The 25,185-nt window shown below is 38.1% G+C and overlaps 1 protein-coding gene across 6 annotated transcripts; it reads right to left on the bottom strand.

Annotated features, from left to right (window-relative positions):
* Positions 1-23: 23 nt before the first annotated feature.
* On the bottom strand, positions 24-25,112 carry ZBTB1 (zinc finger and BTB domain containing 1). 6 transcript variants are annotated; one of them, XM_065941356.1, is made up of 4 exons: positions 24,401-25,112; positions 8,548-10,459; positions 5,510-5,665; positions 24-1,844 (listed from the first exon to the last, which is right to left on the bottom strand). In XM_065941356.1, exons 2-3 carry the CDS (start codon positions 10,443-10,445, stop codon positions 5,533-5,535), a joined length of 2,031 nt encoding a protein of 676 aa, XP_065797428.1. In that variant the 5' UTR covers positions 10,446-10,459; positions 24,401-25,112; the 3' UTR covers positions 24-1,844; positions 5,510-5,532. The 6 variants fall into 6 exon arrangements, with proteins under 6 accessions (XP_065797428.1, XP_065797429.1, XP_065797427.1 ...); XM_065941357.1 differs by having other exon boundaries at positions 5,594-5,665; XM_065941355.1 differs by having other exon boundaries at positions 24-5,665.
* Between the last annotated feature and the right edge of the window lie 73 nt (positions 25,113-25,185).

Genomic DNA, 25,185 nt, shown 5'->3' with positions numbered 1-25,185 from the left:
AAAGACATTTTAAATTCTGAACATAGAGGAGGAAATTTTATTAGATAAAGCATGGATTAAAAAATGTAACAAAAATTCTCTATGTAACCCAATACTCCATTTTATACTAATATACATAGTCACATTATAGAATGCATTTATATCATTTATAATTATTATGATTTATTACATTTGTAGTTTAGTACAGTCAAAATTTAAGCCATGTTTCTCTTGTAAATCTAATTCCACCAGTAATCAAAAATTGTTGAGTTTCTACTATATTGATCTGGCACCTTGAATTATTGATAGTATTCTTTTATCTTTACTGTTTTCTGTTTACTTGTTAGAAGTCTGCAGTTCTATATGCTTGTTCATATTTCTAGAAGAAACTGGCTATAGTTTTTGTTTTTTAGACTGTAACACTTCTCTAAGTTTGTTTTATTTCTCTTAAAGCAGATGAATTCTTATGAATTTGAAATCTTTAGTGGGTTTCTTATCTCCCTTCTCACCCCTGTACCCAGTATCACATTTTAATTAATTTTTTCTGGTTTTTTGTTAGTCTAATTATGAGAATATTCATGTTATTATCCTGCTTTATATCTAGAGAAGTTAAATGACTTAAATTCTGCATCTGCTCTTAAGTATGCTCTTAAGTTAGATCTCTTTGTGCAACTCCTTATTAAAACATTTGATGGCATGGGCATAAAAACAAAATAACCATTTCTGAATATATACATCTTGATATTGCAGATGAAACAATAATGATTATGATGATGATATTGAGTTGACTACACAGTTAACCAAAACTACAAATATATTCACAATATGCAAATAATATGGCTGTAAGATTAGTATGGTTGATAAATGTATGTATATCTATCATCAGGTTAAAATATCATCAAACATTTCTTTTTCCCATGAAAGCTTTTTTTAAACATGTTAACAGTTGTTTCAGTCAATACTTAGTTGAATTTTGTCTTGAAATTTGAAAACTGAGAAGCATGGTATTATGTATTAATACCAAGAATAAAGGTTTAACAGCAGCTTATTCTGCCTATTAGGTTACATTGCTAAGTTGAAAAGAAAATGTGACTTGATACATTCTTCTTGGTTGTCTGTGATCTGTGAATATATACCACTGTGGAAGTAATACCGCTTCTGTTTTTTCTTAAAGCAACAGACTTAAAAGGGAGCCTCATTAATATTAATAATCAAGATTTGTGACTGGTATATACAGTGAAAAAAAAGAAAGGCAAATGTCACATTACAGTAAGCAATAACTAGATTATCTTGTTAAAATATTGGTCTTACATGTCTTCTTCTTTGTACCCACATCTTTTTATTTATAACCTAAACTACAGATTTGGGATGTAATTTTTGAAACTAACTACATTTCATGATATATAAACTGTAATTCCATTTAAGTTTAGAATTATATGTGTTTACACAGATAGGTGATTGTCTTACTTTATAATGTATTTCTAGTAGCCTAACAAGCCCTTTTATTTTAGGAGGGACTCTTGAAGATAATTAGCATATAAAGTTTCATTTCAGTGTAGCTTTAATCACTGATGTTGTTGTTTTCTTTAGCAGATTTTTCACAAATAATAGGAGAGTCACTGTGAATCGATTTTGTCACAACAAAGTGATTCCAAAGTGATCTTTACTGAGTTTTCTTGGATCCTTGCAACTGGAACTTTTGGGGTTGATGAGGTTTGTCAGAAGACAGAAAAGATGGTGTCACTTCAGATCTGATATTCCTGGGTCTGGACTTAAAGATTATCTGTTGATGATTGATTCTTCCCCATGTCCTCTCCAAATTCAGATCTCACTTCTCCAGAGGTTTAGAAGGCCCTATTTGACCACTGCCACACAGAAAAAGACAAAACTCAAGAAAAATAATATTACAAGTTGACTGCTCTACAAGATACAACGTAAATCTTAGTTAGGTCAGAATTTCATGACTTTTGGCACCAGGCCAGCACACAGTTAATTGAACCAAAAATGGGAACAAAAGCACAGATCCTAAAACTTAGATTTAATTTCTTCCCCAATATAATTCACTGTTCCCTTTAAATATAAGGTATTCTTTTCACCAATATAATTTTTCAGCATTGGGGCAACTTTTTCTTACAAGGGCTAGCATAGAATGGGTAGGACTCATAAATATGAAACAAGAGGAGGACAGTCAGGTAAAGTAGGGAGGAAGGAAGCAGTTAAAAAGTATTTTCCTTCAAATAAAATAATTTTACAATGTACTTGTTAATAGCAAATCTCTGAATGAAACATACATCTAACAGGTTCATGTTCTTTTTATGAGTGCCTTCAGCCATCAGGTAACATTGTTCTCTTTAAATATTGTTTTACACTCTGCAAATGGAAATAAAGTACACCCACACACAAAAAGGAGTGTTCCTTCAAATTCCTAAGTTCATAGTGCTCCTAACCTGCCCCAATGATTCTGTTTCCTGTTTTTACTTATTACAGTGGTGATTAGTACATTGATACATTTAATTCAGAGGCAAGTACTGAATAATAATCTTCATACAATCTTTTTCTTGCAAGTAAGATGATAAAAAAAAATTATAAATGGCTTCCTGCCCACTAGTGGTCTGTGGTGGAATTTGACAGAAAGGATGAAAAATTTTGTCACTAATAATGGACCTTAGTGATTGAGTTCCCCTAAATATAGTAAGGGAGCAACTTAAATGGATTTAACTTCTTAATGCTAAGTCAACTAAGCATATGCATATAAATATGTAAGTGCTATTAAACTGGTTTAAAATTAGCATAAGTTTATAAGCTGCTATTGTCATTTAGTTTATATTTACCAATACTTAGAGACAAACATTCTAAATCCTTGCACTTTCACCTTTTGCCAGCACATAAATTTATAAGTAGCTAAATTTCACTTGGTCTAGACTTGACCCATATGTTGGGGCTTTCCTGGTGGCTCAGTAGTAAAGAATCCGCCTGCCAATGCAAGAGACACAGGCTCAATCCCTGGTTCAGGAAGATACCCTGGAGAAGGAAATGGCAACCACTCTAGTATTCTTGCCTGGGAAATCCCATGGACAGAGGAGCCGGGAGGGCTAGTCCATGGGGTCACTTAGGGACTAAAGTGACTCTTAGTCATGACTAAGAGCCATGACCTAGGGACTAAACAGCAACAATCCCTATGTTACCATGGAGTATGTCCTTGAGTTTGATAGAAGGCAATGAGAGCGGGCCACCTAAAAGACTTTAGATATTTTGTACGGAATCTTCACCTTCTCCTCCTTCTAGTCTGTTTTAAAAAATAGCATTTGGCAGATAGTAGAGAGATCATTGAAGTAGTAGGCTTTGTTAAGTAACAGAAAACCTATTGCATAGGTTTTAGAAATCAGGCAATAGATGCATGAAATTAAAATCTAATTAGATGGGGAGGGATGTTGTTTAACTTAAACCAGTAGACTATTCCATTTCCTAAAAGTTTGCTGCTAGGTTAGGGTGGATATACAATTGTTGTTCCCTGAAATTATCATTTCTTTTACAAGTAAGATTGTAAGTTTACACTAGAAATACATAGATATTTTTGGTAAATTGAATTATAAATAGCTAGAATAACTTGTTTTTAGACAGATTGCTCTGTAAACTTTAATCCTTACAAAATGATAATTAGGGATTTTGTTTTTAGCCAAATAAATGAAGAATTTCTTATCCACATCACCTGCTAAGCCAAAAACAGGAAAACATTCTGGGGTCCTGATTTGAGGGGGGCACAATGGAGATTTTCAAATGATTTATCACATAACCAATAAAAGGAAATGGTGACTGGTCAGAGAGGTTAAAATATAACAATCAGGAATAGGAAAAACAGGCAAAACATCACAGAGGTAGAAATATAAAGGAAAATTAAAACATAAAGAGTATTTAATATTCATTTCTAAAACATTCTGAATTATCAAATAAAAATGTTTTGCTTCTGACTGATATATTTTCACATTATTCAACATGTTCATTTAGGTACCACTATTACCAGCTATCTTACCAGGCACAGTAGATGACAGATGATGAACAAGGAGCAAAGAATCTCATAGGAGCTTTGTCATACGTGTTCCCTGAACTGAAAAGGCTTTTCTTTGTAGTTCTTGGTTGGTAAAGTATGTTGCTTAATGGTTAAGTACAGGAATGTAGGAATCAAATAGGTCTAGTTTCAAGTTTCAGTGCTAGTATTTAGTTTCTGTATGATCTTAGGAAAAAGACTCAGTTTCACTGAACCTCAGTCCCCCATCTGGAAAGTTATTGATAGAATACTTACCTCATAAGGCCATGAGGATTCATTAAAATTACATCTGTATCAAGTGTTTAGCAGAGTAAAAGAGTGTTAATGAAATGGATGATGGGATTACTGAGAGCCCTGGAATGGATAGTTCATAGATTTCCAAATCTGGGCCACAAGTTCTTAACACCAAATATAACTTTACTTGCCAGTTCCCTGGCATTCATTCTATCACTTTCTTTACTGCACCTCAGGTATCAGGAGATAGGAGACATTCCACAAAGGTATGTTCCCACAGAGCCTTCTGGTACCCTGGAATCTTAGGCATTGTCAAAGCCTTCAGAGCACTTCTATCACCGAGAAGCAAATGTCACAAAGGAGGTTGGGGTGGCGATGAATGATGAGGAGCTAATCAAAGTAGATTAATGGCGAAAAAAACATGTGTAACTCATAAAACCCATTTAGAATTAAATATACCAAACTACTTTATTCTCAACTATGTATGCATATACATATTCTGGTTGACACTAATTTAGCATTTTGTTAACAAGTTTTATGTTTAACTTACTGTTAACTCTGGTTCTTTGGGGAATTTTCCACAGATCTATTAAATACAGTTCTTTTTAACTAGTGATATATAGGAACATGTATTGTTTAACCAGAGAAAGTTACAAACCACCACCAGCTTCTCTTCCCACTTTTTATAAACATTGGAATATTATCTCACATGTTTATGTTTGGCATGTTCATAAAAGCTGTTTCATTAGGCATTTTGTAGCTCTAATGGAATTAATCAGATTATTTTAGCCTATTAAATTCTATATTTACTCACCTCATCTTTTTAAACTCAATGTTTCTACCTGTCTCATATTTTTGTTCTTAACTTAGTCTATTATTTTTCCTTTTAATTGGTGCTGACTACTCTAGAAAACTCTGTCCTTATTTTAATTATTTAATTTTTGTATCTAGCCCTTGGAGTGCTTCTTTTTGTTTATACCCAAACTTAACATTAGCCATTTTACTCATGTAAGTCATTTCTCTGAATATTCTTACTTTAAAAATACAGGATTAAGACAAATTTCTGAGTCCTAATCCACTAATCTCTGAGATTCTTAGTCCTGTTTACTAAAAATTATAAACATGAGCTGCACTGGAATTGGTGGCAAGCTTGCTAAGTACTGAATCCATTCCGCGAAGATTTTTGCTGGCGAACAAAAGGCCCTTTAAGAAAGACCGTATTTGTAAGAAAAAACAAGATTCCACATATACCTATCTAGATTTCCCCTTCATTTTCACATTTGGAGCCTAATCACGTAAATGACAAAGACAGTAGGAGGAGGCAACATCCACAACCTTGATTCACTGTCTTCATAGCACTGGAGGGCAAGAAGCGGTATTAAGTAGGCACAGCTCTGTAGCTCCACTCTGTGAGAGGGAAGAAGTGAGAGAAAACTGGGCTAGACAGGTGTCGGATAGTTCCCCCTAGTTTTAAAAGGAGGCATGTAGTCATTAAATGAACTCTTTCTTAATGAGGAAAATTATACATATACTCAAAGAAACTTGTACTGCTGTAGCTAGCTGCAAAACAAAAGGCGTGTGTCCTGTGTAACACACGGGGAAAACACATCCTGCGGTGTGGCTTTGTGAAACTATAAACATCTCAAGTTATGTAAAATTAGAGATTATGTTTAATGTTTATATATTTGCTTGCTAATTGGCTGTTAGTATGTGTCTAAAACTAAACCCCTTTCCCAATGGGTTAGAAATCATTTTTTACAGAGTGGTAGTATTTAGAAAGCCTTCTGTTCTTTAAGGTCTTCCCAGGTGGCTCAGTGGTAAAGAATTCACCTGCCAATGCAAGAGACATGGGTTCAATCCCTGGGTCAGGAAGATCCCCTGGAAAAGGAAATGGCAACCCACTCTGGTATTCTTGCCTGGAAAATCCCATGGAAATAGGAACCTGGCCGGCTACAGTTCATGGGGTCACAAAAGGAGTGGAACACAACCTAGGGACTAAGCAACAAACTTGTTCTTTAATGGTGGGAAAGCCATTGCAATAGAGGCTTTGAAGAGGGTCATGGAAAAAAGTGGGTCCACAGAAAGTGATGTCTACTAAGATGCTATATACTTTGGAAATTTGGTTTGAGAGCTTCTCTCTATTCTCTGATGGTCTCTGGGTTTGTTACAGAACTTTTATCAAGTTTCTATCAGTAATGTCTATACATTTTTCATTTTAAGTTGCATTTCAGATTTAATAACTTGATAAACTACTGTATCCAAGAACTAAGATGAATCATTTTTCTTGCTTTTTCTGCTACATGGCTTTTTAAAAAAAATCCTGATTTCTCATTTGTCTTTTTTGTGTATTTCCCCCACCTCTACTTCCCATTATTTTGTTCTAATACTGTATGGCTCCTGTACTATTTCAGTTCTTACTTAACACCTCAACATGTCCTCACAAATCTCTGAGCACACACTCTGGTCTTCTCTTTCAACTAAATCTATGCTAGTCAATATGTCTCTCAGTTCTCTTGGCAAACTTGTTCTTTTATGCAAATTGTATACAAAAATATGACTTGCATATCTTTAAAATGTGATGTAAACAAAAAGAACAATACTGTTAAATTACTGTTCATAATCACAAAATTATACTTTTAAATATAGGAGTTATTTAAAATCCCTTTCATTATGAGACGGGTATTACTATGCAAGTAATTTACATTAAAACGCATTCTATCCGACAGATGTGTTGATTTGTGGGCCAGTTTTAATTCACATGTAATTCATGTAAACCTCGTGTCAGCAACAACTAACAGTAATACTAATTTATCTAAAAAATGATAAACTGTCTCCATTTATATACTGTTATTATTTTATAGTCCTCAAATTTTATAGTCCTTTACAGAAAAAAAAAGCATGTTGATAAACTAATTTTCCATAACACACTTTCTCCAAATCTTAGTATAAAACACAAGACATGGTTTTTTTGCACACTACTTTTATAGAACAACCAGAGTTGTGATTGATTTCTTTATTTTATTAGATTTATCAATATACATGGCAGCTTTCTCAAATCTCAAAGTAAGTTCCAAAAGTATGTCATTTTAAAGGTGAAAAATCATTTTCCTTTAGATGTCATCTTCCTAGAAAGCTATTAAAGTCTATTTATAAACAAAAATAATTGATAAACTAACACACTTTAGAAATCAAAATATTTTAAATTATTTTAAATGAATACAAGATATGCTTTTTTAATTAACTATCATAGTTAAATTTAATATCACAAAACAAAATGACTTGTCCCCACTAATCTGTCAAGTGGAGTAAAGTCATTGGGTTTTTACACTTAATATAAGTTTTAAATGTGATTATTAAATGATAATATTTTATCAATTATAGGAAATATTCATTTATAGGAATTTCCTTAGGTCCATCAATCTTTTTAGGCCAAGTTTGAGCCCATGTCAACCTTCAAGGTTAGATTCAGCGCACCTAACCTGCCTACTAAGTTTTCAATTTAAGAATATGAATTTCACTGGTAAGACAGGGAAATAAACAGTGGCTAAATCATTGTTCAACTTACAAAAAAAAAAAGCTAAAGTAAATGGGATAGTTTTAAATAACTACTTAAAAAAACTTTTTTTTTTTTAATTTAAACAGGAATGGCCAATGATATTGGGTTTAAAATTTCACAAGGTAGCCTTAAAAAACAAAATAAAATAAAAATTGTGACATCATCACCTTATTGATTAAAAAAAAAAAACAACCTAAGCTTCAATAGTCACTGAAGGGCTAACAACCACTTGTAATCTACATTTAAAAGTAATTTTAATCATAGCTAAAACAAACTAAAAACAAAGTATTAAGAAATAACAAAAATGATAAACATTTAATAACACCTAAAATGTAAATACTTAAGATCCTAAACAAAAATATTAAAGGTAAAAGGGCCTTGAAAATTTTTTTCAGCAAGTCATCTTATAAAATCATTTTCTAAATAGCTCATATCCTTTGCTTTGGTGTTTTGTCTCCTATCAGCTAAACATTATACAGTAGAAAATCCTTATGTTCTTTTCAAATGCTTGGCGTTATAATGTGATCTCATATCTTTCCTCAAGTTAAATTTTGCTCCACATATTCCACATGTATACAGATGAATATCCATGTGCTGTTCCAACTGTTCATTATTTGGAAATATCTGAAAGCAGACCTGGCATATAGTCTCACCAGCAGATAAATGAGAAATCATATGCCGTACATGGTCATGTTTTCTGAAGTTGCCTTGATCACAAATGGAACAGACATACCTGGCCATGCCTTTGTGCATGTCATTGTGCAGACGCAACTGACGTTCTCTTAAAAATTGCTTCCCACATGTCTGACAAACAAACTGTTTTTCCTTGGTATGAACAGTATAGTGTTCTCTTAAGTGACACCGCTGATAAAATCCTTTCCCACACAGGTTACAAAAATGCTTTCGTCTGTGATCTCTTTCATTCTCTTCCATGATGGCACTCTTAAACATTTCTTGGTCTAGGCAGCTAGACATATGTTCAACCACTAGATTTTCAGTTTCAAATCGCTGGCCACAATTAGGACATCGAAAAGGACAGGCAGAATGTTTAAATAACTGCTTTTTTTGGATACTGTTTATCTGGAAATGATTGTCTCTAAAGTCATCCAACATTTCAACAAACATATCCCTTATTTCTGACTGTTCATCAGGATTCTCTTCCATGTCCATCTTCTCCTCAACATTTCCTAACCCATTCATGGTCAGATCTTGGGGCTCTCCACATCTCTGGGCATGCTCCTGAAGCTGTCTACCCTTCACAAGTATTTGTCCACATTTGCCACATGCACAGATATTTTCGATGTGTTTGGCTAAGTAATGAGATGACAGGTCCTCCTCAGTTATTGTGAGCCCACACAGCTCACAAGAAGCATTTTCAGTGTCTTCTCGTACAGGACTGTTGTTGTTCGGTGGCCTCATATTTTCTAAACCACTTCTTTCATCAGCATTTATTGACATCCGAGGTTTTAGAGTTTTCCTCCCACTTTTTTTAATGCTGACATCTTCTTCAACGTAGTATCTATAAAATGGCTCTTCAGCTTCATCTTCTAACTCATCATTGTCAGTAGACTCATTACAGTCTTTATCAGTAACTTTAATAATGTTAAAGTCTTTCAGTTCATCTGTAGGAATATCCTCTGGTTCCATCTTAATGATGATTCTTTTCCTCTCAGCGGCTCTGCTCTTTTCTTCACTGGCTAGTTCAGACTCCACTGTGCTACTTTTTCTGCTTCCAGTGGTTGAAGCTGAATCATCAGCAGCCTGGCTTGTGTCTCCTCTGTATTTGTCTGTCTGTGCAGAAAAGGTTTTAGAAGAATCCTTTTCACTAAATTCAGCTTTGATATTACTGTCTTTTCCATCTCTAATATCCACTAATCTATGATAGGATCTTGTGTTTTGGTATGAATGTCTGTTAGTACAGGTTAGTACATGCTCATCTAATAATTTTTCACAGCTAAAGCCAAATCCACAACTATCACAGGTAAAACTCCGTCCAAAGCGTCGTGATACACGTTCTTTTGGAGTAGATAATTTGGACACAGAACTCTTTTTACATACATCAAATAATGGCTCAGGAAAATTACCTAATTGCAACGACTCTTCATCAGGCTCTCTATTATGTGGTGTATTCACTGTTGAACTTGGCTCTGCACACCACCTATTAGCTTCACTGCCATTTCTAGCCACAGTGTCTTCATACATTCTCACCCCAAATATCATTTTGCTGTTCTGTTTGCTAGAAGCAGAAGATGAACATTTTGAACTAGAACAATCTGCATCCTGTATGTCTTCTAAGCAGTCAGGAACATTGTACAGCTGTAGGTAGTTCATTGCCACTTTAAACTGTTCAAAACTGGAAGGAGCTGTCATAATTTTTCCTAAATACATGAACTGCAAAATGAGATCAAAACACTCAGCACTAATTTTCATGTTGCTGAGATTCAGTTGTGCAGTACTATGTTGATGGTTCATGAAAAACATTCTGAAATAGGAGCTACAAGCAGCTAGAACTGCTTTGTGTGCTTGAAAGTAAATGTCATCAATTGCAATACAACAGTCACAGAGAAAACCCCATTCCCTTTGGTTGTTTAGCTGCTGAAGGACGTAGCTGCTGTGGCTGGGCTTTGCCATCTTCTATTAGAGACCTATGTAAAACAAAAACATTAAAGTCAGACAAGAAATCAGAAAAGCACTTGAAAAAAAAAAAAAAAAGCTGTCCATTCTAATGTAGTAAAACTCAATTAATATATACCTGAATCATTTTTAAAACTTAAAGGTGAAGATACCCAGCCATTTATTCAAGCTTCTCATTTTTATTTTAAGAAATACAAAATACAAGCAAAGGTATCAAAAGCAAAACCCATCATTTTGGTTTCTTTACAACTCGAGAAGGAAACATGCAATTTCAAACTAAATTTGAAAGGAAAAAAGACACTAGTTTTAAAGTACTTGAAGAATACAAACAGTGAAAACAAATAAAATAGCAATTTGAATTTAAAGTTAGTAATTCAATTGCAGAATATTAAAAACTCTTCAGGTGATTGATATAAAGGAATTATTGCTCATCCTTAAGTGTGATACAGGTATTTTGGTTGTGTTAAAAGCATCCTATCTTTTATATACACATACTGCTGTGTTTACTGATGAAATGATACATCTAAGATATGCTTGAAAATAATCCAGTGGGTGGGTATGGAGCTATAAATGATATAAGATTGGTCCTGTGGTGATAACCTTCGAAGCTAGGAGGTAGGTTTAATTCTATTTTTGTATGTTTGAAAGTTTCTTTAGAAAAATTCTACTCGCTAAAGCTTATTAGATTACATGCAAATGGCACCAAATAGGTTTGGTCAATGCCTGTCTCTTAATTTATTGGAGAAGGAATAATTCTGTATAAAGAAACAGGGGACCTATTTGGGAAGGAGGTATCTGTCCTTAGATTGTAAATTTTTCTTCATTTTTCAATCATTAAAAAAAGATACACAAAAGTAACACATGCTTATTGAAAAGAATTAAAACATAAAAGTGCATAGAATAAAAACACACCTTAGGTCACATACCTCTTTCCAGAGATAACCTCTCCAATTATTTATCTTCAAATCTGTTTATATGTATGCATACAGAGTCAACAGCTATTGAGTACCCACTACATGCCATACAAATAGTTTTGCTTCGGGTTTTTTTTTTTTTTTTTTAACCTAAATGATGTTTTACTGTATATACCTTTCTGCAACTAGTTTTCTTCACTTATCAACATATAAATATTTTTAAGGTACAGAGCTGATGCTGAATAAAGAGAGGAGCACTGTAAGTCCAATTATATTACAAAGCTAAAGTAAGAGCCAATTTTAGCCTTAATTTTTAACCTGTACAAATAAAACTTCAGAATCTATCTTCTACTTGAAAACAAGTTCCTACGCAATTTGACTGAACATAAAAAGAACAACTGAACAAGCTGTTCAGAAAAATAAAACATTCATGTCTCCAAACCTTTTAATCTCTGCAGTGATAATTAGAAATTATCTAAATTTTCTTACTTCTACTTGCTTTTTATCTGTCACAAATCACATGTGGGTCACATACCCCTGTCCCCCACTGCGTAAAGATCACCCTGCTTGTTTTTTTCCTGCCTGAAATCAGAGTTACACAGTGGGGATGTGCCCCTGGTGAAATGAAAATGGCTTATGAGACCTACTGCCATCTTTAAATTGAAACGTCTGGGCCTCTTCTAGAAGCCAGATAATGTAGTATTACAAGTAGGTATAATATTTCAACCTTGTGTAACTTAGGTATCTGTACCAGAATTGAGTCATGTTCAGTATGTAAATATATACAAAATGCAATGTATGCTCAGATATTTATCAATGTGTTATTTATAACTCAAAATGCCTGGTAATAAGGGAGTTGTAAGTAAACCAAGGTAAATCCACTTCCTAAAATTCACTGTCATGTGGCCTTTATGAAAATTATATTTATGAATGAAGGCTATAAAAGAAAATGAGAAAAGTTTTCAGGATGGAAAGTCAAGTAAATAACCACAAACTATGAAGTTATATAAAAATTACAATAACATAAAACAACAGCAACAAAACCTTATTTAAAGAGTTAAAACACACATTCACACACAAGTATTGACCTCCAAGCCCATTTTATGTAGGATGAGATTTCTAGGTCTGTAGACATTTTACAGCAAGGGTCCCCAACCTCCAGGATCTAATGCTTAATGATGTGAGGTGGAGCTGATGAAGTGCATAATAATAAAGTGCATAATAAATGTAATGCACTTGACTCATCCCCAAACTACCCCCCTGGCCCCAGACCTTGGAAAACTTGCCTTCCACGAAACTGGTCCCTGGTGCCAAAAAGATTGGGGACACCACTGTTCTACAGGATTCAGAGAGACCTTTAATGAATAAAGAGGTAGAAGGATAGATATTATCTCAAATTTTCTTCTAATAATAAGAGTTGTTAAAAAATGAAACAAACTCATCTAGAGGATAATGACTGTCCCATCTAGAAGCAGGGAAGAAACTTTGTTGAAGACAGTACAGTGAAAAGGGCACAGACTTTGGGTCAGATAGGCCTGAGTTCCAACTCAGCTTTGCCACCTTAGATAACCTGTTTGTCCTCATTGACCCCAAATTTCCTGAACTGTCAAAGTGAGGATAATTACACCTCAAAAATCATATCAACATGAGACTTCACAGGAGCCATCTGTGAAATGTTTAGTGCTTGGCATGTGATAACTAATGGAAGTAATAGTGGCAGTTGTGATGGTGATGATGCTTCCTTAAGCACAGGAGGGAAGTCTGACTAGACAGTCTTAAATTTTCCTTCCAAATAAGAGCCCATCTGTATGAAAGCCAGCAGTTTATCTGTTAAAAGTTTTAGGTTTAAATGTCTTATGATTGAAATAATGACATTAAGAGCATAAAAGCTCCAAAGACCTTTCTAATCTAAAGGAAAAGCAGTTTTATGGTCAGCAAAAAAATGAATGCAGCCACATAGACCAATATGATAGGCACATCTGTAGCTACAGTTATAATTCACTTAAATTATTGAACATACATTCTGTGTTAAACAAAACACTAAAACAAGTAAAAGAATCAAGAGCATTCTAACACACATTAACTAAAAAATCTGTTGAGTATTTTGGTGTACCAGGCACTGTATAAAGTACTGAGAATCAGCAACAACAAAGGTATCCTATAATCTCAAAGATACATCACTGAGGGCAACTTATTGTTCTAGATGAGTTACTTCACTCAACACATACTCACCTACTATGCACGAAGGCAATGTGCCGCGATGGACAGAACAAGGGCTCGGGGACCAAGAGACCTGAGTATGAATCCCACCACCACGTCTCTGTATTTCTATCTTCCCCTCATAAATTAATGCTAACACTACAGCTCTTAGGCTGATCTAAAACTGTAGTTTCCACAACATTACAACCAAGTTCTGAGTAAAGCTGATTTTAGGGAGAGTAACCTTTAATAGCAATCATTCACACATTAGCATGAACAACTCTCTTCTTGTTACACCTCATTCAGAAAAGCTTTAAGGCGGCTTAATAACACCAAAACAAAAACAAACAGAAAGGCAGGAGGTGGAATCATGGGTGAAGAATCTAAATTCCGGTCAGACTTTTAGCTTGTTATGTCTTGAGAATGATTTTGCATTAAAATCTTTATTTTCACACACTTTTATTAAACAATAGTTTCACTTGGAGATGCGGCGGGGGTGAGGGAAGGAAAAAACAAGTTTCACTCAAATTCCAAAAGAAGTTTGCTTTTTTTTATATCTTTAATAATGCTACCCAAAAAACACAGTGAACTTTGTTACAGTAAAGCTTGTTACCTGTTTTTAACAAATGTTTAGATTTCAATTCTTGTTTTTATAATGACATTCTGCGATTGCTTTTGTTTGTATATTACTAGCTGCATCACTGGTAGAGCAAGTTTGTACAGCTACAAGTCAAAGGCTGGGGTTGAGAGCAGAAACCAAAGTTGATCCAAAGCCAAGGGTTCTCCCAAGGCTAAAAGGAAACCCAGTGTGGATATAGTTCTCTAGAGGAGTAAGGAGTTAGGTGATGCACTGGATTTTTAAAATTTTAGTTTGAAAAAGTTTAACCAGCTTTCTCAAATTCAAAACCAGCTACCAAGCACATTAAGAATATTCAGTAATTTAGATACTCAGAGGCTTTTAGAGTTTAGAGATCTAATCTGGTCCAACAGGCATATTTCATAGGACAGTGATGTAGCGCTGTTAAAACAATGTATCAAGGAGGGCTAACTGTGGTAAAGTAGGAACTGGGATTCCTGACCATCCAGATGGTACTAACCATTAAACAGTGTTGTTACTACATACTCCTTGTAGTGTGCCCTTCTGCAAAGAACAGTCAGCAAGGATTGGGCATGAGTCCTCAACACAAGATTTATTAAGATCCTTGCACAAGAAACTATACAATATCTTTTAACTCCATCTATAATGTGGTTTTGTCTGTATGTGTGCATCTAGTCTTATTCAGTAGATGTGTTCCCTAAATTATACTTTAAGCTATTTCAGTAAATTTCTCACTGACATAGTAAGGTTTCAGAAATATTTTTCTTTCATTGCTAAATCTCTTAAATGGAAAAAAACATTTTTGCTGGATGTTTTTTGTTGCCCTGCTGCTGCTAAGTCACTTCAGTCGTGTCCGACTCTATGCGACCCCATAGACAGAAGTCCACCAGGCTCCCCCCCTCCCTGGGATTCTCCAGGCAAGAACACTGGAGTGGGTTGCCATTTCCTTCTCCAATGCATGAAAGTGAAAAGTGAAAGGGAAGTTGCTCAGTCGTGTCTGACCCCATGGACTGCAGCCTACCAGGCCCCTCTGTCCATGGGATTTTCCAGGCAAGAGTACTGCCATAGCTTTAGTCAAGTGATAATTTAAGGGTCTATAAATAACCCTATAAAGTAAATGAAAAAGTAACTTAAAGGAATTTTGGAGTGACTCCTTCCATAAGGCGAATAACCACCCTCTAATCTGTGTCACTGACTTGCATTACTAAGAACACTCCTCTGAGAACCATTTGCATAGCTCAGGGCTTCCCAGGTGGCTCAGTGGTAAAGAATCTTCCTGCCAATGCAGGAGAGCTGAGTTCAATCCCTGGTTTGGGAAGATCCCTGGAAAAGGAAATGACAACCCACTCCAGTCTTCTTGCCTGGAAAAATCCCATGGACAGGGGAGCCTGGGGGGGCTACAGTCCACAGGGTCACAAAGAGTCAGACACGACTAAGCACACACACGCAGTTGAGTTTACAGTTCAGCATCCAAATCTCTGAACTACTAACAATTACCTCTGGGTCTCAAAGGTAATTGTAAGTACATACATTCATTTCCTCATATCTATTTCTATGTCTTATATGATAAATGTATGTCTATGGATTTAACTTGAGGGCTATAGACTAGATTCTTAAGAAGCCTGAAATATAGTGAAAGGATTCTCTTCTGCTTATAAACCAGAATATCAGAATGTATTAAACACCCACCATGTTCCTAACACAGCATAAAGCACTGAGGTGGAGGGTAGAGAAGGATGGTATATGGTAGAGCTAATTCCATATGAGGGATTACATTTTATTTTTTTACTTTGCTGAGTGGTGCAGCTTGTGGGATCTTAGTTCCTCGACCACAGATTGAACCCGTGCCCCGGCAGTGAATGTGCTGGGTCCTAATCACTAAACCACCAGGGAATTCCCTGAGGGATTACATTTTAAACCAGGAAACAATTTGAGTAAAATTAAATACTAAATTATATTCAATAAAGTTCAATAAGAGAAAAGCATGAATTGTACTAGAACAGTGGCTTTTAGGAAGGATTTGACTGAAGTCTCCATAAATGAGGAAAAGAAAGACAAGTAGAAAGCAAGGGGAAAGACATTTCAGATATCTGCATTGGTGTGTACGTAAACAAGTGGGGAGAGGTACACATCAGCAAAAATAAAAGCTTGAAAATGTAATGGGAGGGAAGATAAATTTGTTTCACTGGCCTTACTATCAAGCAGATGTGTGTGTGTGTAACATATATCTGCTTAAACTGGAGCCTGGCATGTCAATAGTGAGATATATAGTATTATATATAAAACATGTATATGTGCATGTAAATATGTATATCATTTGATCATTTAATCCTCATAACAATCCTACAAAGTATGTTCTAAGACCCATTTTCAGATAACAAAACAGAACACAATGTTCTATAACTTTCCTAGGGCCATAGAGAACTTGGTGAGATTAGAACACAAGCAATATGACTCTTGAGCCTGAGATCATAGCCTTAATGACTTTGCTGCCTATAAAAATAAGGTCACCTTGGCAAAATTCTTCCTCGAATACCATTTTCCAGGGTATACAGTGCTCCAATCTCTAAATTTAACCTCAGTAAAATTCTTTTGGTTTTTTCCTTGAGATTTCCAGGAAAAACTGGTTATACAGGTTTGTTTCCTAAAGAGAACAGGTTTTTATTCAAGGTACTGAAATTGGACAGTCATGATCAAGTTTAGAGTATTTTATTCACTTTTTAGAATAGGCATCCTGACTGATTATTAGACTGCAAATTCAGTAGTTAGTACAGGAAGTTCTGAAATTATACTGGGTTATGTTCCAAAACTTTATTTTTAAGTTATTTGGAACTTAAAACATATTCCCATAGAAACAAAGCTATAAATGGTGGCTCCATTCGGTCCTCACACCATAAAGTCTTTTAAAAACCCCAATGAGGCTGTGTATTAATTCGTCCTAACTGTGCTGTGCAGTGCATGTCATGCTAAGTCAATTCAGTTATGATTGACTCTGTGTGCCCCTATGGACTGTAGTCCACCAGGCTCCTCTGTCCACGGGATTCTCCAGGCAAGAACACTGGAGTGGGTTGCCGTGCCCGGCTCCAATGGATCTTCCTCACCCAGGGATCAAACCCATGTCTCTTAAGTCTCCTGCATTAGTAGGCAGGTTCTTTACCACTAGCACCAACCGTTCTGTAGTAGTATTAATACTTGCACCTTTAGCACTAACAGAGGGACTCTACAGCAATGCCTACTACACTCAGCTCTCTAGGATGGGGACAAGCTTAACGGCCTTTGTGTTCCCTGTGCCTAGCACAATTCCCATGGAGTTGGCACTTAATGCATGCTTGTTAAATGAAAATATTAAATAAGAACCCAGGGAGCAGACATTGATAGATTTGAATACCAGCTCTCCTACTTACCCAACTACAAATTTTCACCTCTCTGAGCCTGCTTTCTCAACTATAAAATAGAGATAACCATACTCCTCATGGAACTCTTATATAAACTAGAGATGAAAACTGTCTTTCTAATCCAAGAGCAATAGAATTTTTCTTAAACATTAATGTCATCATTGTGAACAAAATTCACAGAATTTTACCAAGTGATCAAGTTCAACCTGCTGCTTTATAGATGAGAAAATGAACTGAGGCCCTGAGATATTAAGTCATATACTCAGTCATATCTAATTTTTGTAGATGACAGGATAGGACCTTGGTCTCTTTAATTCTGGTCTGGGGCTCCTCCTACAATTCTAACAGCTGCCCCCCACATACAGCAACATCTGGCTGTCTACTAGCTCCTCTGCATCAGTTTTGTTTTTCTGAAAAATAGGAACTGTTCAAATTTGCAGGGTTTGTTTGCACCTACACAAAATGGCCTGAGGCTGTTATACTTTTGGAGAGTGTAGTTTGTGAGTGGTTAGTATTTTTCTGTCTCCTTACTTGTCCAGGCCAACTGCCTATCACCTCTAAAAGGTCTGCTGATCTCCTGTAGCCCAGCACTTCTGTTATGGGTTATGAAATTCAACAAAAATTCATTGAAACTGAGTCTACATAAATAATTTAATTTTCTGTGAGGACCTAGGGAAGTGTTCTATGAGTATGATAAGGTTTTAATTCATGCACTTTGTTTAACCTATCTTAATTTTTGATAGGCAACAAACTGCCTTACTCTTTGCTGAGGCTGTCAACCAAATAACTTCTGAATAACTGAGGTGATACTGTAGGCAAGGCGCTAGGTCTAGGAAATGAATTTATTCACACAGAATGCAAAGAAAACAGTGACTTCTGAAATACTCTCTCTCTCCAGGAGGGGAAAAGGAAAAGCATTTAATTCAGTCTACATTTTGATCTGTTCATCCTGAGAAGGCAACATGGCATCTTCTGACCACCAGGGGGCACTGGGTGAACAGCAGGCCTCTCTCAGCAAAAGGCAGCTTCACCAGGAAGTCCCCTTCCGCACGTGGCATTCAGATTCTTAGGGTTCATTTTGTGGAACCCTATTCGTCAACATGCTCACTCTGTGATTTTGTCTGAGCACCTAAAACTGCTCTTCCCCTGCTTCCATCATGCACTAACCATCCAGGATACTTGTGAGTCACCTAGGACTTCGGCCTCAGTTTACTAAGTTTTACCAATTTTCTCACTAAATATTTCTCAAATTTGCCCCCTCTATTTCATCCTTACCTTTCCTGTCCTCTGAGGCATCAAATCTTTACTCCTAAATTATTACAATAGGTTCCTTAACTGGTTCCTCAAATCTATCCTTCACCCTCAGATGATTCATAAAGAACAAAAATCAGACCTCGTCATTCTGCTTCTCTGAGTCCTTTCACATACCCTCAGACTGAAATGCAAACTCCTTAAGGAAAGCATACAAAAGCCCTTCCGGTCCACCCATCTAGTCTCCTATGTGGTTACTTACTGCTTCAAACTTCAGACAAGCAGCATCAAACTGCTTGCCACCTCCCCTATCCTCCAACTCCATATACTTCATATATTTCTTACCTCCATTTTTATTCATGCTAACTGGTTTTTAGCTGTCTGTTTTCAGCTAACTGTCTGAACCCACCAAATATCTTTTAAGAATCAGTTAATCACCTTCTCCAGAAAGTCCTCTGTAAGACCTCCCTCTCCCGGTGTTTTAGGCTTTGATATTCCTGTGTATTATTTCTTTATTTTGCATTAACTATGCTATTTTTTAAATCATCAGAACAGCAACATAAAGCAGATGTTAATGCACAGACTAACCAGACTGCATGGATTCAAATTCTGGCTCTGTCACTTAGTAGATGTATGAACTCGAGCAGGTTACATCTGTGCCTCAATTCTCTCATCTGAGAACGGGGATGGTAATCCTCCCTAGGGCTTCCCTGGTGGCTCTGGGAGTAAAGAATCTGCCTGCAATCCAGGAGACCTGCGTTTGATCCCTAGGTCGGGAAGATCCCCTGGAGAAGGGAATGACAACCCACTCCAGTATTCTTGGTTGGAGAATTCCATGGACAAAGGGGCAAGGAGGGCCACAGTCCATGGGGTTACGAAGAATTGGACACAACTGAACGACTAACACACAATCTTCCCTAGGGTTTAGGGTTACTGTAAGGAGGTGTGTCATGGAGCAACTGCTAAATAAGAATCAGTTACCACAATTATCCATATGTTGTCTCCCGGCTAGACTGTGAGCAACTTGAAGGCCAGGACTTTAGCTTGTTCCATTCTCTGCAGCACGGTGTGTACTCAGTAAATGCTGCTGAATGAAAACTGGTGAGGCAGCTCTAAGATGATGGGAGGGACTATCCAGCTTCCTTCTTTCAGCAAGTCCACATCTATTTTTAATTGTATTGTTTTCAATTGTGTAGCTCCAAGTGTTAAATTTTTAATATTAACCAAAATCCTGAAAACTTCACACACCTTGAAACCAATAAATGAGTATCATAAAAAGTATGTTCAGGGGCTTCCCTGGTGGCTCAGTAGTAAAGAATCTGCCTGCCAGTGCAGGAGACTGGTTCAATCCCTGATCTGGGAAGATCCCACATGCTGCAGAGCAACTAAGACCATGTGCCACAACTATTGAGCCCGTGCTCCAGAGCCCAGGAGCTGCAACTACTGAGCCCACGTGTCCTGGAGCCTGTGCTCCACAACATGAGAAACCACCCCAACGAGAAGCCCGTGCACCACTACTAGACAGTAGCCTCTGCTTGCCACAACTAGAAAAAAAGTCTGTGCAGCAATGAAGACCCAACACGGCCAAAAATAAATAAATTAAATCATTAAAAACAACAACAAAAAGTACCTGGCCTCCAGAATTTTGAAAAAATTAAAAAAAAAAAAGGTATGTTTATTTTAAGAAGCTTAACTCCATTTTTAAGTCTTAAGTCTATTTAATATTCCCCCTCATCCCAAACTAACACAGCAAACACCTTTTTACTTTCATACAAATAATGTATCATCCAAACTGGGATGCTTTATCACCACACTCAACAGCAGGGATTATTATGATGTGGTTCCCCTGCTTCACTGTAAGCTCCCTGAGATCAGGGCACTGTCTTAGTCATCTCTGTGTCCCAACCTCTAACAGCTGCCTGACATTTAGTTGGTATTTGATCAGTTTTTGCATGAATAAGTGTTGAAGAAGGCAAGTTTTGTTTTGCTTATCAACTTTTTGCATTATTTCAATGATGGCTACTTTTATATAATAGTCAAAAATTACAATGTGATTTTCCATACATTATACAACTGATTTTTACAACAACCCTGAGGTAGGTATTTTTACTATCCTCATTTTGTGAATGAAGAAACAGATTCAGTGGTTGATGCTCAAGTGCTCATCTTATAAGATGGGACTCAAACTCTGACTCTTTGATTCAGAGCCCTAAGTTTCAGTGTTTTCAGCCAGAAAACACTCTTCCTGGCAAATGACTATTAACTGAAGTGTCCCTTTGGACATTCTAAGCCTCCCAGAATCATCCCATTCTTCTAAAAGGCCACACTGCAGGTAGAATGCCCTGCCCTCCCTATTTCCTCTTCCATCTGCTGATTCCCACTGCCCATCAAAGGAAGCCCTCCTCTAATACAAAAGATTTAAAGTGAGGGTGGAGCTCTTCAATTATCTCTAAAAATGATCACATCTCAAACAAACAACAGAAAATCTGGTTGGATATTTAATTCTTTTAATTTTCTAATTTTATTTTGAAAGTGATTTTAAATTCAAATCACAGAAAAAGAAAAAAAAAAAAAAAACTCATGTCCTCAACACTCTCAACCAATGTTGTAATTTAACTTCTATGTACTATTTCAGCAATTTGTTTTCAGAATATCAACTACTTCACAGCTTACTCTTCTTGAAAATACCAGGCTAAGAAATAAGTGATTCTGTACTCTTAAGACTTCTTATATGTGCCACAATATGAGTATACTTAGAAATCTAACTTAAATATGTACTGTCTCCTTCTAGGCCACATCTGAAACCCACAGTCGTTAATCTTCTTTCCTCGATGTTTGGCATGTTACCTCTGGATACAGATCCAGAGGGACCTCTCACCTCATATCAGCACAGTGATATCTTGGCAGTGGTCTTATTTAAGTATATCTACTCCTCCCCAACTATAAATTATGAAACTCTTTACAAATATGAAGGTTTGGTTTTGCTTCAGTGAGTTCGGCCAGTATAAATCAACCCATCAAAGGCTTGACACCAACATTAACATTAAAAGTGTGAGAACTAGCCTGCCAAGCTACAGTAAGTACTTCATAAGGACAAACCCAAAATAGCAGCCCTGTTATATTTAAACTCTCATGTCTGTTACTTAATCATAGAATTTTAAATCACTCTAATGCAAAACTTTCCCTTTTTCTCTACCTCGCCAATTCTCACCAATCAGAACAGTGAACAGAGAGCATGAGTTCATGAGCCCATGAATCATCACGGCTGTCCCTAGCCAGGGTGGGTACACACCGCAGCACAGTATGACCAAATGTTGCCCTCTCTCATTTTAAACAAGGAATTGACTGTTAACAGTGATTATCTCTAAGGAGTGGGAGTCAAAATTACTTTCATTTTTGTTTTTTATGTACTTCGGTATAGGTTGAATTTTTATAAAGAAAATGAATTTTATTAAAAAAAGTATTTCTATTCTGAGAGGAAAAAAAAAGGCATGAATCACTTTTAATTTGGTTCCCATAATAGTATTAGAATAATTTCAATTTTTACGGTAAGAGATAACAGCACAAGAAAATGTCAGGAGACAAGATCCTACAGGGACCAACTCAAGCAAATTTTTTTGTTTGTTTTCAAATGTATCTCAAATTTTTTGGGCAGAGGGGAAGACAACAGATTGTAGCTTAAAAATAAAATTTATGGAAAATTTTTTGTATTCTTGTCTCAAATGGCTCTCTCCCCTTTGGACCAGAGCTTAATAGCAAAGGCTTAGCACTTCTCTTGGATGGAGGAGAGGCCTGAAAGCAGGCACTTCTTTTCTCTTGCACATTAGAATGGTTATTCTGCAAGGAACAAAGAGATACCCTTAAAAAGCTCCATGAACTATATCTTCCCCAGAGCCTGGCAAAAGAGGAGAACGAGGAAATAGTACAAAAATTTAGCTGCATTAAAGCGAAATCAAACACAAGGTCAAGAGCAAGTGTCTGAGACTGCTCTGCCCTGCTAGGGTCCTGGTTAAATATGGTTTCTCTTTACTCTGACAACGATGCATCAGGGCTACCCCCTGCCTCCAATTTAGGCCATACTGGGGTACAAAGAATAGAAAGGCTTCGGGTAAGATTGCTTAACTGGAGCAGTTATTATTCGATACCATGAACATTTCGTTGTAATGGAGAAACCTGCTTTTAAAATGAATGTAAGATGTTGACTGAGGGTTCTACTTGCAGACTATCATTATTTTATCAATCTCTGGGAAAGTATTTCACCATCACTACGGTTCAGTTTTTTCTGTTTAAGATAAGGAAGCCCCAACTAGCTTCTTCCAAATCAATTCAGTTATTACTGAGACTTTATTAGATATCTAGCAAGTGACTCAAAAGTTTTGAGGTTCTGATGGCCAGCCATCATTCAAGCTTCATCGTTTTGTATTCCAAATTTCATCATATCCATTTACAATGACAAAATTTCCTGATTTCAAAGGAAAATGTGGTGATTGCTTAGTAGTTATCATCAGAACGGCATCCTTCACCAAATTGCTCTGGAGTGCCTTGAACTTGAGCTCAAACGACTGATTCTAAGTCTCAAAGTGCCTGGGACCACATCTTGGGATCGAGTGTCAAAGGGGAAATATTTCGTTCCTGGCATAGTTTTCCTGACGTGATAGATATTGCATAGCAATATACGCGCCAGTAAAGAACCTGCGCGTGCCTACCAGTTTGATTTAGAAATATTATTACATACAAACGCCGTACTGTTCCCAGAAAACATCAAGGACTTTCATCAACATCTCCCTGACGCTCCCAGCTTGGAAAATGTCATGTCAGCCTTTCAGATCACGCAGATGCGCTGCTTAGGTACGAAGGGAGACGGAATGAGTGGCTGAGCTCACTCAAATCTACATATTTTAGTGGTAACTGCTCCCGATCTACATCCAACATATTTACCGAACACTAACAGAACTCTAGTAAGCGCCCACCACTGGAAAGGAAAGCACTTTCTTCCCAGGAAACAGATCTTTCCACTAAAAATCCCCAAACCCGAGACCTACCACTTTTTACTGAACAAAAAAGCGAGTGTGCCGGCAAGAGGGGGTGGGAAAAAGCGTGGCAAGAATTTGCACTGCTCTTGCGCCTCCTCCCTCGGAGCGCGCCCAAGTCTGCGGCCTCGGGCTCCGGGACACTTCCCCTCCCACCCGCCAAGGAGCCGCGGCTGTAAGTTGAGAGAAGCGGGCTCTGGGCACGTCAATCAACCGGCTCCTCCCGCCTCCCGTCTACACCTCCCCTCCCCCCCCCCTCAAAAAAATAAAGGCAGAGAAAGAAAGGGAAAAGAAGGTAACTAATTTGGGAACTAGTCTCTGTGGGGGCTTCGCCTCCGACCCAGGGAGGCCGCACGTCCCCGACTGGGCGCGCTGGTGGGCGGCGGGATCAAGCAGGCGGCCCGGCAGTCAGCCGTCACCGGGTCCTCGCCGCGCGCCCGCCGCGCTCCGGCTCCCCGCACTGGTCGGCGCCGCTCGGGTCCCGCACTCTGCCGAGCCCGCCGCCCCTCGCCCTGCGGCCCGGGCCAAAGTTGCGCAAATAGCCCCATAACTGGCAAATACTCACCGGCCGCAGCAGGAACCGGGGCTGCGGAGATTTTAGGGAGTTTAAGGCAAATCGGCAGCGGGAAAGGCGGGCGGAGGCGAAGGGGCCGAAAGCTGCAGTGGCGGCGGCGCGCGGCGCTCGGGCTGGGCTGCGCGGAGAGGCTCTGGCTCTGCCAGGGACTGCGCTGCAACAAAGGACTTCCGCTGCCGCACAGCCGCGCCTGCTGCACCGCACTGAGCCGGCCCCGCTTACGCGGCGACTCCGGGTCTGCCCACCAGTTCGCTGCGGCGTCCGCCAGCCTTCCCCTCCCTCTCGACCGCCCACCCACTCCGCCGCTGGCTGCTAGGGGCACCCGCGGTCGCCTGTTTGTTGCAACAAGTTTCTGCGTCGGGCTCCGAGGAGGCTGGCGCAACCCGCACCGCGGGGGCCGGCGCGGCGGCGGCCTGACCACCCCTCTCGCCCCTTTCCCAAGGGTAGGCTTGGGACCTCCTCCTCCTCCTGTTTGCACAGCTGGATGGGACTGGGCTCCTCCCGGCTCCCCAAGGGCAGGCTGCTGCTTTCCCACTCGTCCAGATGTCAGAGCCCGGCCCCAGAGGGCCCAGCAGCTGGGACCCTCCCTCACAGTACGTTCCTAGCGTTCGGGGGCGCCGGAACCCTCGTCCCGTCCCGTGCGCTACCAGTCGCTTCAGGGTCGCCCATTTCCCGCACCTCCCCCACGCTTGCCTTCCGTGGGCCTGTCCGCTTCTGGCCTTGAGTCACTTCCCCCGCCATGCCCCACCCCGCCCAGCCCGCCTCCCCTCCTAGGC

The sequence above is a fragment of the Muntiacus reevesi genome, chromosome 7 (assembly GCF_963930625.1).
Source record: "Muntiacus reevesi chromosome 7, mMunRee1.1, whole genome shotgun sequence".
Classification (NCBI taxonomy): Eukaryota; Metazoa; Chordata; class Mammalia; order Artiodactyla; family Cervidae; genus Muntiacus; species Muntiacus reevesi.
Note: the sequence above shows the minus strand (reverse complement) of the source record. Positions and strands in the feature narration are given on the sequence as shown.